A 14,744-nucleotide genomic window follows, 5' to 3' on the forward strand; every position below is an offset into this window, starting at 1 on the left:
TATGTATACATGAAACCGTGCCAACAGACAGAACCAAAGGCCCTGGAAGAGATTTTTTGTTTCTTTTTTGGAAAAGCAGAAATTTGGGGAGCTTTGTGCTTCAGCTATCAGTTTGCAGCCTGTCTCTGAGCAGCCTTTGAGTGACAAAATCTACTGACAGAAAACAGTGCCGCTGCTCCAGTCTGCTTGAGGAAATGGGCTCCTTGGAGTCAGTACAATCAACTGATGCAACGTGAGATAGCCTAGTTTCAAGATGGGTGGATATGTAGAAGAAAATAAAAAGAATTAGATCTAAAAAAAAAATACACATACACACAAAGGTCCTAAAGTCACGACAGGTGGAAAAAAAACCAACACAACAAACTAGGTCATAATCCCATTTTAATGAAAGCCACGTATGGACTGTGTGCAGGTTTTAAATCTGATGAAGGCAGAAGCTGAGTATAGGGACAAATCACTGAGCATTTTCAGCAGAGTCAATCTGATAGGAGTTTTGCTTGAAGAGGTTTGGGGCTATCTAACATTCCTGTCCAGCGCTCAGAAATAGTGCACTAGTATGTGACACTGCCCAAATGTGATATAATTTTCTTCTGACAGCACAGAAGTCTGCCACTGGTACTGATGCTTTTGTGACCTATTGAAGTCTGTTTCCCCTTCTCTTTTTCTTTTTTTTTTTTCCTGGTCCTATATCTTAAAGAATATATTCTGCCTATTGGTAGCAGCTTGGTTAACAAAAGCTGAGAAAAACCTGATTTCCTCTTATGAGTTTCTGAAATTGGTGTGTTTTTTTTCCTCAGAGAAGCTGAAAAGGAAAAAAGTACAGTCAAACGTATGGTATAGCACACTTTAACGCAAAGCTACACACTGTGCTGTTACTTCTGTTTGCTGGGTAGGAGATAATGCTGTCTCCTCTGTGCCTGATTTTCTTTGAAACCCACTACACAACATTTAACAGAAGGCGTTAGTATAATCTGTGTTTTGCATAAGGGATGTCATCACATTCAGCAGCAACAAAGTTCCTTTGAAAAAAAAAGGAAGGGGGGGGATTTTTTTTTTTTATTTGAAGTAGCTTAGTAGCTGAACAGGGCAAAAATTATCATAAAGCGACTGCAGCATCCTCGCCAATGTCCTCAGTGCTGTTTGCATTTATTCTTAAGTGTCTGCACTGGCGTTTACATCTTTGCTGCTTCTTAAAGCAACCTTGTAGGCGGTAGAAATAGCAGGAGTCTCTTGGCTGGATTCCCATCCCTTGGGAAGCCCAAGACAGTATTATGTCAGTAGGTTTCCCCTGTGTGTTATGAAGGTTTACATGAAAAGCAAACTCAGAACGCTTATTTCACTCCCCACCCCCAGCTCAGTTGTTAGACAGGCTTTGATTTTGCATGTTAAGCCCCCAATCCTAAAGTATCCAGGGTGCCGCTTCTAATTAAGTCCCTGAAATTAATTAGTTTTGGAGGTTTGTCCGTGGCATTTATTTTTTTCATGATCTCAGTAAAAAATGTGAATCTTACATTTAATAATTCTCACTTGCCTTTTATTTGCTCCTTTTAGAGAAACAGCTGACTGCTAGCAACTGTTTAGGAATATTAGCCATGGCTGAAGCCATGCAGTGCACTGAGCTATACAACATGGCCAAAGCATACGCCCTGCAGATTTTCCCAGAGGTGGCAAACCAAGAAGAGATCCTTAACATCTCAAAAGACGACTTCATTTCCTACATGTCCAACGACAGCTTGAACACCAAAGCAGAGGAGCTGGTGTATGAAACAGTGATAAAGTGGATTAAGAAGGACGCTGCAATCAGAGCTCAGGTAAAAAAATAATCTCAGCAGCCTCACTCTGCTCCATTCCCGTAAATGCTTCTTTAAAATAGAAACCATCTCCGTGAATGTGAGGATGAGTGGGAGATACGATGGGCAATTGAGATAACAAAAGAGAAAAGGAACACAGGCTATGCACAAAATGTATGTAATTTCACAATCTGATCCCCATATCTGATCATTTAGAGCCAAAATCTCATTCGTGACACGCATGGTACAAAGTTAGGGCTTCAAGTTGTTGGCTGCAGGCTTGGTCATAGATAAATCAGGAGGGATAAGAGTTGTGTAAGATGTTGCTTTAGGAAGAGGATGCATTTTAGTAACAGTGGGAAATAAAAATCTATCAGAAAATCAGTATTTCTTTTGATGACACATACTGAATGAGTGGAACTTCAGTACATAAAAAAGGATTCTGTATTTTTATTGGCTGCTTAGAAAGCCCCTTGGGTGTTATATATTTATTAGCTAGCATTTCCTCAACCATCTCTGCTATGCAGTCTGCCCTTGCCTCAAGAAACGAAGTGTTTTGCTTTACCCAGCACTGTCTCCAGACAAGTGCTAAAAGCAGAGACTGTTTGATGGTGGCAATTGTCCTGGGGACCAGAGGACTTCCCTGGTGATTCCTTAAAGCTCTTGTAAGTTGGTCTGTGTGGGTGGCGGCCTGAACCCCAAATCTCTCTTTTTGGAGACCAGAACTGCTGGCCAGTCCTGGAAAGGGGTTTTCTCCACACCTTTCCTGCCCTCTGAAGCAGGGATCCTGTGCTGGGGAACAGCTGGTCCCCATCCACCTCGTGCACGTGCCAGGGATGCCATTTAATATTACCCAACATTGTTATTGCCTAAAACATTTACACGACATCATTGATTTACTGAAATGGACCACTTTTTGGCTCTCACCGTCCTTGAAAAACACAGAGTATTTCCCAGATTGCTTAAAGTTTGATGACAGCAGTCAGCTCCGAGCAGCTCTGAGCTCCGAACCTAATGCAAACTCGGGGATTATTCCCAGGGGCTGGAGCACGAGATCCTTGCGGCAGGAGTCTGTTTGCCTGGTGCAAACAGAAGGTGTCACTCACCAGGCGGTCTGGGGTTGTGTTTTCAAAATTGATGGTTTAAATATTTCCTTCTGTGCCCTGCTGCGGTGATGTTATGAATTTATTTTTTTAAGTGGTGGTTTCTCTTTCCCGCCTCTCGCTGCTGCCACTGCTGCCATCCCCTCCTCTCTTGCTTTCGCCTCGCAGTTGGGTTGGTTTTTGTCTTTTTTTTGTTTCAATTCCAAGTTGCCTTCCCTCCTCTCCTTTTTCTGCAGCGCCTTTGTAGTTTATGATGGCAGTTTTATTTGCTTCTCCAAATTTCTCTGTGGTGCTTTGGTTTCATGCATTACTTTACAAGGGCTTTTAATTTTTAATTCATATTTATCCAGAGATGAGGGTCTTGAATAAATTAATATTAAAGATACCAAGCAGATAACTATTTTCATGTCCAATTCTACCAATAAACTAGTTTCTTCAGACAGTAGCTCTCACTTTTGTTTTTTTTTAACTCTGTGCACTTGATTATAAAGCTCTTAGTTAAATAGGTACTTATTTTCTAAAAGTAGGAACTCATACTTACCATGAAAAACACCACCTTTGCAATAACAACTTCTGCATTTTCAGAACCCAGAAACAAATAGCTCTGAGGGCGGATAGGAAGAAAGACAGATCTAAATAACCTTATTTCTGACAGAGATGATGAGTGGAAATTTGTGGTTGGTGTGCAAGGGCCACCAGCTTGGATGGGGCTTTGGGTAACCTGGGCTGGTGGGAGGTGCCCCTGCCCAGGGCAGGGGGGTTGGGAATGGATGAGCTTTAAGGTCCCTTCCAACCCAAACCATGCTGTGATGCCGTGATTCTATATTTTGACTTTTAGCCATAATTTGCAACTGCCCCAAGCCCACCTGGGTAAGACATTGTTCCTGCTCTGCTGCTCTCCTCAGATGCCTGCTCTGGTTTTATTTCTCTCTCCTACAGGTCATGCTGGCTGTTCAGTCTTTCGGGGTCTGGGCTTCCAGGGCCCACACCTTCTTCCTATCTCCCTGTCTGCCTTCACCAGACAGGCCAAGCTCTGTCCTCGCATTATGGGTTTTTTCTTCTTGATAGCTCTTATGTAGGTGATTTAAGTGCCTCTTTCACAGCTTCTCCCAAGCTCAGCAAGTCTCCCAAAGGCAGGCTTCTGGCACAAGCAGTGCAAGGTCTCATGGAGGTGCACTGAGTTATATCTCCTCCTGTTTCTGTGCCTTTCTAAAAGCTCTTCTTCAGGTATCAGATTCTTTTTGCTTTTGTTAATCTTTCACCATCAGGCTGGAGTGCAGTGGCAGGGAAGGAATCAGGGTTTGTTTTGCAAGGCGAGTTGAAAAACTACACTCTGGACAGCTTCTAATGCTGCAAATTGTGCTCGTGTGAAGTCTTACAGTGCTTGTAAAAGTGCTCTGTGGCATTACAAAGAAACAGCACCCAGGACTGGTTTCAAAGAGAGTTAACAGAGCTTCAAAGGTTCCTGATCCATCTACATAAGACGGAGAGGCAGCTCAGGCAATGACGTGTGTGTTAGGCTAAGGTGTGGTAAATAGCAGCACAGCCAGCTCATACAGGAACGTTTATGGAGCTCCTCCAGCCCTGCTGGTAGCACGGCTGTGTCAAATCAGCCTCACCAAAAGAAGCAGCCTCTGATGTGAGGTCTTGAATACTTCGGTAATTTCCTGTGCCGGCAGACACAGAGTGCTGGTTGCAGGAATTCCTCCTGATTGCTTGTCACCGAGTGGAAAGCCTGCAGCCGCCTGACACGTCTGGGAGAGCTGAATTTACTGTTCTTCTATTTACTCCCCTTCCTGACTGATGGACAAGATTGTAGGGTTTATCCTACCAGTTATCGCCTTGATAAGCTTATTGCGACTCCAGCAAACTCATGCAAAAAAAAAAAAGTGTTGTGTAATGGAGGCTTTACTGCCCGAAAACCAGCATGGGCTGAGCCATCCCAGCACCACCAAAGGCTCCTGCCCCCCTTGCTCACACTGTAAGCTGGAGGGAAGCGGTGCCTCCTGCACAGGCTGCTGGGAGGATCCAGAATGTAACGAGATGTATTTCCACCACCATTTACGACCCCTGGAGGTGCACAGAGCTGCTGCTGTGCCCAGTATCAGCATGGGATGGGGAAGATGTGAAGGTGCTGGATGTACACCAATTTGCAGCCTGCCCACAGCACTGACACACCAAAGCTTGCTGGAAACTTTCCCACCTCCTGCTCCAAGTCCAAAATTATATCTCTTATCTCAAACATAAAAAACGTAGCGACACGCTTACTAATAACAGAAAGCCTGGCAAAACAAGGTGCCCACTTGCACAAAGCTTCCTTCACCCCCTGAGGAAGGCCAAGACATGAGGAGAGGACAAGCATCTCACAAAGCTGAGAGGCAGGTGCTGCAGCCCTGAGTGACAAAGCAGAGGCTTGGCTGTGTGGCAGTCATCTTCTGTTGCACTCTGCATGGATAAAATCACGTGCCCACTTGTCAAACCCTTTTTTGAAATCGCAGTGTCCAGCAGCAAAATGAAATGTCTCCACCATAAAAGCATGAAAAAAGCTTCCTATGAACTTGTGTCCTCTGAGGCAGATTTGTCTAAACAGCATCTTCATGGTTCCTGAGAACCAGAGATGCGTAGACAAATTGGAGGTAATTTAGAGAAGAGCAACACAAATGATTAAATGACTGAAGGAACTGATGTGAGAAAAAAAGATTAAAAGATGTGAATATGCATGACTTGGCCTAATGACAGCTAAAGAGGGATAAACGTCTGTGAGTGTTTGAAGCCCAAAGGAGAGGAGTTGCCTGGAAGGGGTACAAGGCGGGTGTGACAACAGTGGGACCACTGGGATGAATTTGAGACGAGGCAAATCAGTCTGAGCAAACACAAAGCCCACCTGAAAGCACTCTGTGTAGCAGCGAGGGTAAGGGAAGGCGATGGAGAGAAGGAGAAGAGGATTTATGTCAAAAATGTTAAAAATGCCAATGAGCTCTATTTTGACAGTTAAAAAGAATGACAGCTAGGAGGCAAGAAACTGCAGAGGAGAAGCAGGTGGGTAACAGAGAGAGAGAATGGAAGATCCCTGGTCTGCAGTTAAGGTGTTAAGACGGTGGCATAATTTACCATGCAAATTTTAAAGAGTCTCCAAAGTTATTCAGAAGACCAATGTGGTTCCAGACTGTGAAGAATCGGACAGGGAAAAAGGACAATCCTGATTCTGCTCTATAGCGAAAGGGAGGTAATGATCTGATCAAATGCTGATACCTGATGCCAGCACGTACAAATCACTGAAATTCATCATAACAGGAAATTAATTGATCAATCAATATACTTAAGGGCATTAAGCTTCGGGAAAGCAGTGCTGGAATAAGTATGAATGGCATGGCTTCCAAGGGAGCCTAAGTGAATTAGGCACTAACACTCTATTATGGTTCAATTAGGCTCCTTTGAAAAGCCCAGACTACCCTAATGCTTTGAAATCCATTTGTGGGAAGAGCAGACAAATTCAAAAAGATGCCATAATGAAAGTGCAAGAAGCTCCAATTTCTCTGAAAGTGAAAAACGCAAGGGATGAGCGGTAACCACTGTGATTTCACAGGGACAGGCTGCTCAAAGAGCTCAGATTTAAATGAAGCTTTTCCTAGTGGCAGTCAGACACACTCAGAGCCCGTACGGGCTTAGAGAGGGAGAAGAAAAGGGAGCAGCAGGAGCAGAATCAGTGTAGGAACATGTGCCTCGCAGTACATTGGAGGAAGAAGCAGCATAAAAAAAGCAGAGGAGACCCACAAAGAAGGTGTGGGTGTAATTTGCAGTTCATTAAATTCCTCCTGTACTAAACCATTAATTTTTTAAAGGGCTACCCTCGAATGAAAACTTTCTAAATTATTTCTAAAGAGTTTAAATTATTTTGGGGAGCTCCCCTCTCCCAGACCCCGCTATCTCTTAATTTCTGTGACTTTTCCAACTTATTTTCCAGTATTTTTGCAGAATACTTTTCAGTTCTTGCCGAAGCAGTGGCCTTGCAAAAACACCCCTACACAAAAAGCTCCTCACCAGAGATCCAGTTGTGTTCCCCTGTGCAGCACAAGAACCTCCAGAAACAAAATCTGTGCTGTAGCCAAGAAGCATTTCAGGGCATTATTGCACACGAATTTGTGTGTTGTAGGGCTGTATGTGTCAGGAGTTTACTTGGCTTTGGGAAGCATCTTACAAGCTTCAGCCATTTAATTGCAGCTTGCTTTTGTGGTGCATCTGTGTGCATACAGGTGTTTGAACAGCAAATGCCAGTGACCATTATAAAAACCTTTGGGGGAATTTAGGGTGTTTGTTTGACAGATGACAGTCAACGAGATGGTAAAAATGGAAGGGGTTTAAGCCTTATTATCAGGTAAATTCCAACTGCGGTGAATTAATGATATATCTGCCTGTGCATTTAAAGAAAAACCTCTCGTTGTATTACTGCTGGAAATACCTAGCTGTGTGCTGCTTTGCAAACAGTTTGGAGAAGAGGACAGCAGTTCCCGTTATGCGGCACTGATGACATTACAGTGTTTAGTCAGCTGTGCTGCCATAAAGATGTCACGTTGAAACCTGATTTCAGGAAGACAGAGGGGCTGCTCTTTTCTTCTTGCTAGGCATCGGATTTATACATGTGGCGTCCCCCTGCTGAGTCCCTGTGTGAGCCCAGCGCCTGCAAACCAGGTTTTTTGCCACATGTTTATCTCATGATATTATGAGGCTCTCAGCTGCCATGCTGCCAGCCTTTTTGGCTTAATCTGAAGGCAAAGCTGCAATTCCAAGAAGTCAATACGGGTGATTAATACATACTGAGCACAGCCGAGAGCTTAGGCTGGGTTTGGACGTGACCTTGGAGGCAGGAATGTGCGAGGGGTTACTGGAAACAGAGCGCGCCTGTGTAATCCCCAAGGGTTAGATACATCAAAGCAAGCACCCTAATTACCAATCGGCACAGCACAGCCATGAAAACACAGCCCATGAAAACACAACCCACGAAAACACAGCCCAAAAGGCTTTCTGAGAAGGGGAATCTGGCACAGCACCGGGCTGGAGCCGCTCGAGCATCTTCTGGCTCAGCAGCCACAGCTCCAACACTCACTGGAGCACGGAGGCACAGCACCCCGCTGCGGGGTGGGCATGCTGTTTGTTTTATAATTAGAGCCCCTTTGGATAATATCTTCACACCTGGAGGGGTTTTGTCCAGCAGGGAGCTGGTGCTGCTTCAGGTTTGTCCCCAATGGCTTTGTCGGTGCAAGGAGGTCCCCGCTGTCAGAGGATGAATCCAGTTGTATGGGGGACAACAGAAGTCTCCTCACCTTTTTTTGTATGGACTGAATATATTCCTTCTTTCTAGTGTTTTAAAGGCTGAGATTATGCATAAAGAGCAGAAACAACACTTTATTGGAGCAAAACCCCATCGTGGCTAATGGAACCTCTTTATTTGTATTTCTGGCTGAAGCGTGTTTCTTTAGGCAGACAGCACAAAGGGACCTCTGTAGGAAGAGCAGTAAGCGAGAGAGACAGCTGAGTTATAAGGCATAAGGGAAACATTATTTTAACCTCTCCGGGCATTACTTCAAAAATGTTAAAAATCTTGAGAGCTTTCCAGTGTCACACTTAAGGAGCAGGAAATTTGACTCTGGAGCAGTAAACATATTTCCTTTTAAAACAAACTGTATGCTCTCGTAGCCCAAGTCTATGCAGGAGCACACAGAGAGTCCTTTCGGAGAATACCTGTGAGGGTTTCGCTGGATCAGAGACTGGAGAATAAAAAGATTATTTCTAATGTGATACTGAAGAGGGTTTTGTAGCTGAGAATTACAAGAGAGCAGAATAAAGCCCACTTGTAAGCAAGTGTTCATAGTACCTATGTAATTAGTAGGAGAAGAAATGCCACAAAAAGTTTAGCAAAGTAAACATCCTCATTCAAAGTACCAAGCAAGGAATAAAAACAGCATTCAGCTGTTTTATAATCCATTTTGGTCAAACCCTGGCCTGCCTTGCCAAGGTGGGAGTAGCAGCATGTACAAAAATGAACAGATTATCAGAGAAAGCCTAAACATCTTTAAAGGTCTACTCCAAGCTATAGCGAAGTGTATTGATCCTATATTTCTCCCAGTTAACATTCAACCAGTGATAACACCGAGGCTTTCTTGTAGTGTAACTGCGACCTTCCCAGCACGGCGCCCAGGGCAAACGGACACAGAAATTCCCACCAGACAGGTGAATTAATCACCCTCCACTTTGGGTTGACATCTCCTTGCAGACATCTTAATGTGGCATGGTCCGAGGCACAGTCCGAGGCATGCTATCCCTTTCCCGGGAGCTGATAGCTCGCAGTTTTAGACCAGAAGGGGACATCGGTGTTCTCTGCTTCCCCTGGTGCGTGATGCGTTCAGTCAGCTCGGGTTGCTCTGGGGACTGTGCTGAGTGTGTTGGCTAGATCCCTATTAATTATAACGTGTGTTTACACATGTCTAGCTGACAAGCAAATGCGTGCATGTATGTACCTACTTAGGAGTTTAATCTAGAGCTGGATCTCACCCCAAATGGTTAGGTAATTAGGGGAAGATAAGATCTCCTCTAAGATTTTTCTTTCCCATTTCTTATGAAACGCATTTGTGCTTGCAGTCTGGCTGAAGACACTGCTTTCTGTTCAGCCACTTAAGTTGTTATCAGTGCCGTAGGTGCCTTAAGAAGCCACAGGTCATCTCTCCAAAGTCACTGCTCTACCAAGGCCCCAGTGACTTCCCAAAAAGCCTTTGCTCATGTGGCAGTGGAGCCCTGGTCCATGCAGGATCACCCTGGCCATGCACAAGACCACAGAGGAGACGGGCTTCACCACTCAGCAGCGAGTTTACAGGCTAGATCTGCTGGTGCAAAACCCTGAGCAGCTCCCTTGGTCCAACAGAAGGTATGCTGAGGTTTGCATCAGCTGAAAAGCTGGTCCTGAAGCTGCTCAAAAACCTCCCTGGCATTTCAGACAATCTATTCATTAGATTTTGCATAGTAGAGGACCTGAGGCATGGTCTCCTGTGTCTATGAGCTGATGGCTCCCAGTTTTAGCCCAGAAAGGGCCATTAATATTCTGTGCTTAACCCCAGTGTGTAATGCAGGTTGTAGACTAGCTGAAAGTGACTCCCAGCCAAGATCTGAGAACTATTTCTGCTCATCCAGCCAGCACCTGCAGCGCAGTAGTGAGAAGAAACTGTCCTCAGCATTGCAGGCACGAGCTGTGACTCCAAGGAGTGGAGGCTGTGGTCTCCAGACTTTGGCAAAGTTCCCTGTAGCAGGTATTTTGCTGTTTTAATGAAAAATAGCGCCATCAGTAGCTAGAGTCGACGTTTCGTAGCTGTGTAAGGAACACCGGAAAGACAAGAGAGAATGGAGAGCAAATAACAGATGGTAAGAAGGTTGAAATGCTTTACAGTGCTTATTCTAGTCTTAAATGAAAAGGATAATAGTAGCAGGATATTTAATACAATCATAGCTAACAGAGCTAGGAAGCTATCGTGAGGGAGAATCCAAAAAGAAAAAGGCTGCTGATTGCCTAAATCACTTGAATGTTCTTAAATCAGTGAGGCTAAATGAAATTCACCCTTGACTATAGTGCTTAAAAGAGCTGGTGCGAGAAGCCATTGGTTTATAAAAGCCTCTCCTCTCTTCTAGAGACAGTGTGATGGTACATACTCCTCAAATCCCTTGGTAAAAAACACCACGTACCCTTAATGCCATCAGCAATGAGCCCGAATCGCAGCTGCACGTGGTTGTGTGTGCACACACGCACACACACAGCTTCTTCTTGCTGTTTGTGCAGGGGGGAACCGTAAGAGTGAAAAGCGACCTGGGTTTTGATATGTGACATTGACTTTCAAGCTGATGAAAGGAAGCAACATGTTCTAATTACTATTCTCCTTCAAAATAAGCCACGAGCTCAGACAAAGGAGGAGGGAGGGGGAATAAAGGAGAGAACAGTATCACATTTTCTCACTTATCTAATTAAAGAAAGGTGGGTGAGTGTGAGGAAGAGCTCGCCGTGCTAACGCAGCGGTAATGCCCTGTTTATTCTAGGAAACAGGGGAAAGGGGGCATTCCTGCTGCACAGCCCCAAGGAATGGTCCGGCCCTGCTCTCTTCCAGATCTGAAACCAAACTTGGGGCCATCCTGGTGCCCGTCAGACCACACATCCTAATTTAGCAGCAGGACTCTTTGTGTTTTGTCTTTGTGTTACGGCTGCTCCCTGAGGAGCAGCTCTGGGATGTCCCACAGCGCCAAGGGAAGTTGCTTGCTCTTCTGTGGTTGCGTGTTGTGTGTGTTTTACAACGTTATTTAAACCGCCCTGTCGCAGCTCTTTCTGCTTCCTAAGCAGCCTGTGATGGGGATTAACCTCCCTGCGGGGGGTTGTCTGGCTCATCCCCATGCACCCGCTACCCGCATTATTCCCGTGTCCCGATTCCACGTTTCGTCTCGGCTCCCTTGTAAGGTTAAACGCCCCCAACCTTCTTAAAAAAAAGCGCTTCCTGCAATCAGAGCTTTGCCACCCACTGCCATATGTCCACTGCTCCCTCTCCTACAAGTTACCGCTTAATGACATTACAATATCTGCAGCCAAGTGCCTGACATTTGTGACTCTGGGGAAGGAGAGCAGCCGTTTCACCTCCTATTGAGCGCCTGAGAAATGGATTTCAGTGTAAGAAAAGAGAGGAGTCCCTTCTTCCCTGGCTTGGAGGCTGATGCAGTGACCTCAAGCCTTACACAGCCCGGGCCGCGCATGCTGGAGGTAACAGCGAGGAGCTGATGCTCTCCGCTCACCTGGGATTTGTTTCAGAAGAGGAGCATTGATGTTTTTCCCTGCCTTTTGCATCACTTCTCTAGCACCCAGCAGCAGCAGGGTGGCTAGGCCTAAATCCCCTGTGCCCCACCTAAAATCACCCTGTGACCCCGATGGGTTCCCTGCTGCCGTGTCCCTGCCAGCACAGCAGGGTTCAGCTCCCCACGGGTGGTTACGTGCTGGTGTCAACTGAGCTCACACCAGGCTGACACAGCTCTCGGGCAGGAAAGCAGTGTGTATTTCCCCTATAAGAAAAAATCCTCTGTTTTCTTCCAAAATTAAGCCTGCGTTTTCAATTTGGGTTGGGAAAAGGGAAGCCCTGGAAGCGGTCCCAGACATCACTGTGTCCTCACCTGCCTGGCCAGCACCAGGAAGGAGCCTGGCAGCAGCTCTCCCACCTCACAGTGACCCTCTCCATCCCTGTCGCTGCTCCTGCTGTGACTTTGGCTTTCACATGTGACAGGGCCAGGCCCGCTGCTTAAAAAATTGCAAGAGCCAAGTAGCTTCTGGAAGACCCGAGGCATCCGCAGGCCAGCAGATGCTGCTGGTGCCCAGCGTTGCTCAGGATGGGTTTCAGGGACCTCAGGAATATTGATTTGCATCCTGGCCTCAGGCCCAGGCAGGGTCTTTGGATGCCGCTGTTATGTGACTATCTATTAACACAGATTATCGTTTCCTGCTGCGCACCCTTAGCTTGCATTCTGTGTGTGTGTTTTTCTTCTCAAGGACCGCGTTTTCCCGTTACGCTGCTTCTCGCTGTGCTCTGCCTTGTGCTGTGATATAAGCAATTACCTATAAAAAGAATAATCTGGGGATGGGCTCTTGGTTTTTCAACTGCAGTTTTCTCTCTTGGGGTTTTGTTCTCCTTTAAGCCACGTTCAGTGACAGACAGCTTCATTTGCTCGGATGTCCTTTGCCCTCCAAGGTTTAACGTATTTATTTAGAAGATGAAACTTACCGACAGTATTTGTATAGCACCCTCTGGAGTCTGACTTGGCCAAAATCTACAAGTACGTGATTTGTTTCACCAACAAATAAACCCTATTAATTAAAAAAAAAAAATAGCAAATTGGATGGTATTATTCAGTCTCTTGATGTAGTAAAAATAGTTAAAATCTATTCTATTTGCCAGCTTTTGTTTCACATCCAGAACACCAAACTTTTTTCTCTTTTCTTTTTTTTGCACTGCTTTCCACTCTCACATTTCGAGGTTAATTCAGAAAACTTGAACTTTTACCACATGTCTCCAGTGCATAAGGTGTTACATCCAGCCTGAGTTCGAGCTTTTATTTCAAAACCCCCTCCATACTGTGCTATATAACAGGAGTTGCCACCTTTTCAAGAATTATTTTCAATCCCTCTGGGACCAAAACCAGCCTTGGTGGGGGATCACCGAGGGCTGCATCGCCTCCTTCCTACCCGATTGCCAAGCACGGCTTGGCACACGTGTGCAGCATCCGTGGCAATCCATCAGGACTGCGTGCTGCCAAATTCATGTGTCGAGGGCAGCTCCAAGGGGAGCGTGTTTCCAGGTTGGGTGGCAGGGGACAGTTTGCAATGGAGGAGGCGGAGATGCCGAGTGGCTGAACGAAGGCCTCAGTGTGCTATGATTTTTCTCCCCTCTTTGCAGTACGCCGCGGAGCTGCTGGCAGTGGTGCGCCTCCCCTTCATCCATCCCAGCTATCTGCTGAACGTTGTTGACAACGAGGAGTTGATAAAGTCTTCGGAGGCCTGCCGGGATCTGGTGAATGAAGCCAAGCGTTATCACATGCTGCCGCACGCCCGACAGGAGATGCAGACACCGAGGACCCGACCCAGGCTCTCTGCAGGTAAAGCAAAGCTTACTTCAGCCACACCAGCTCACTGGGCCACAAATTCCTGCACCTGGGCATGGCCAGGACATCCCAGGACATGCCCAGGGATGCACCACAGACCTTGGCTGCTTCCCTTCACTCCCTCTCCTGTTTGAGCCTGGCGAAATCTCAAGCTCCATTTTTCATTTCTGCTTTGCTCAAGCATCGAGGAGCCTCTCCCAAGGGTCAGACGTGGGAGTTTAGGTGTACACTCCAGAAACTAGATTTAAAAGGAGCCTAATTTGTATGAATTATTAGCTTTGGCAGAGACGGTGAGGCACACTGACATCCCCCCACTGCCCTCCGTGCCTCACTTCTCTAGCTGCAGGAACGGGTGAACGATAACATTTGCTTCTCTGCCATCCGGCCTCTTGCAGGTAGGAGCTGATTAATATTCATAAAACAGCTTCACTTTCACAGCCCTGTGTAAATACATTATTTTCATACCCTCAGTCTTGCAGGTACCAGTTCAGGCCGTTTGCTGCCTCCAAAACAAACGGATCACACAGGATATATTCCCTTTAAAAAATCCCAGCAGCTAGGGAGAGCCGTAATGCTTCAAAAAAAGTTTCTCATCTGAGGAATGCACATATTTTCCTTTTGGGAAAAATACATGTTAAAAAAAAAAAAAAAAAAGTGCCCAATTTGCCAGAAGAGCTTGTATCACGTAGTGTTAGAAATATCCTAAATATTTGTTGAACAGTGATACAAATACCATATCAAAACTACTTCCAGGAGTCAGATGAAGTCAGTGAATTGTTTTAATGCGCTACCAATACTTCTGCCTCTTCTTAGTACAATCACAAAGCCAGGCAAAAACTTTCTGTCACAAGCTGCCACTAATGCTAATGTGGCACCGAGATGGCATATCAGACTACATCATTCGCCGCTTCTGGAGACTCTCATCAAGGCACCTTTCAGAAGGATGAAGTGTAGAGGACTTTCAATAACAATCTACCCTAAAAAGTCTTTCATTGAAGACGACTAATGGTGTGATGTTTGAAGGGATTTTTGAAAAGTGCTTATTTTATGTATATAAAATTGTAGGTGTAATGTGAACCATTTCCAGAAGCTTGTTGATGAGGGAAAAGTGATTCTCGCGGGGTAAGAGAGGGTGATTATAGTTTTTTAGGTCAGAGTCTAATTATATAGAATCATGTTA

General features: G+C 45.5%; 1 protein-coding gene across 9 annotated transcripts in view; it reads left to right on the forward strand.

Moving 5' to 3' along the window:
* The window catches only part of KLHL29 (kelch like family member 29), a 387,462-nt gene that overhangs the window by 338,374 nt on the left and 34,344 nt on the right, over positions 1-14,744 (forward strand). For all 9 annotated transcript variants that reach the window (XM_072036502.1, XM_072036500.1, XM_072036498.1 and 6 more), the window contains 2 exons: positions 1,552-1,811; positions 13,360-13,558. In XM_072036502.1, coding sequence (XP_071892603.1) covers positions 1,552-1,811; positions 13,360-13,558 — 459 coding nt within the window. The remainder of the gene's footprint in view (positions 1-1,551; positions 1,812-13,359; positions 13,559-14,744) is intronic.

The sequence above is a fragment of the Anas platyrhynchos genome, chromosome 3, assembly GCF_047663525.1.
Source record: "Anas platyrhynchos isolate ZD024472 breed Pekin duck chromosome 3, IASCAAS_PekinDuck_T2T, whole genome shotgun sequence".
NCBI classification, from domain to species: Eukaryota; Metazoa; Chordata; class Aves; order Anseriformes; family Anatidae; genus Anas; species Anas platyrhynchos.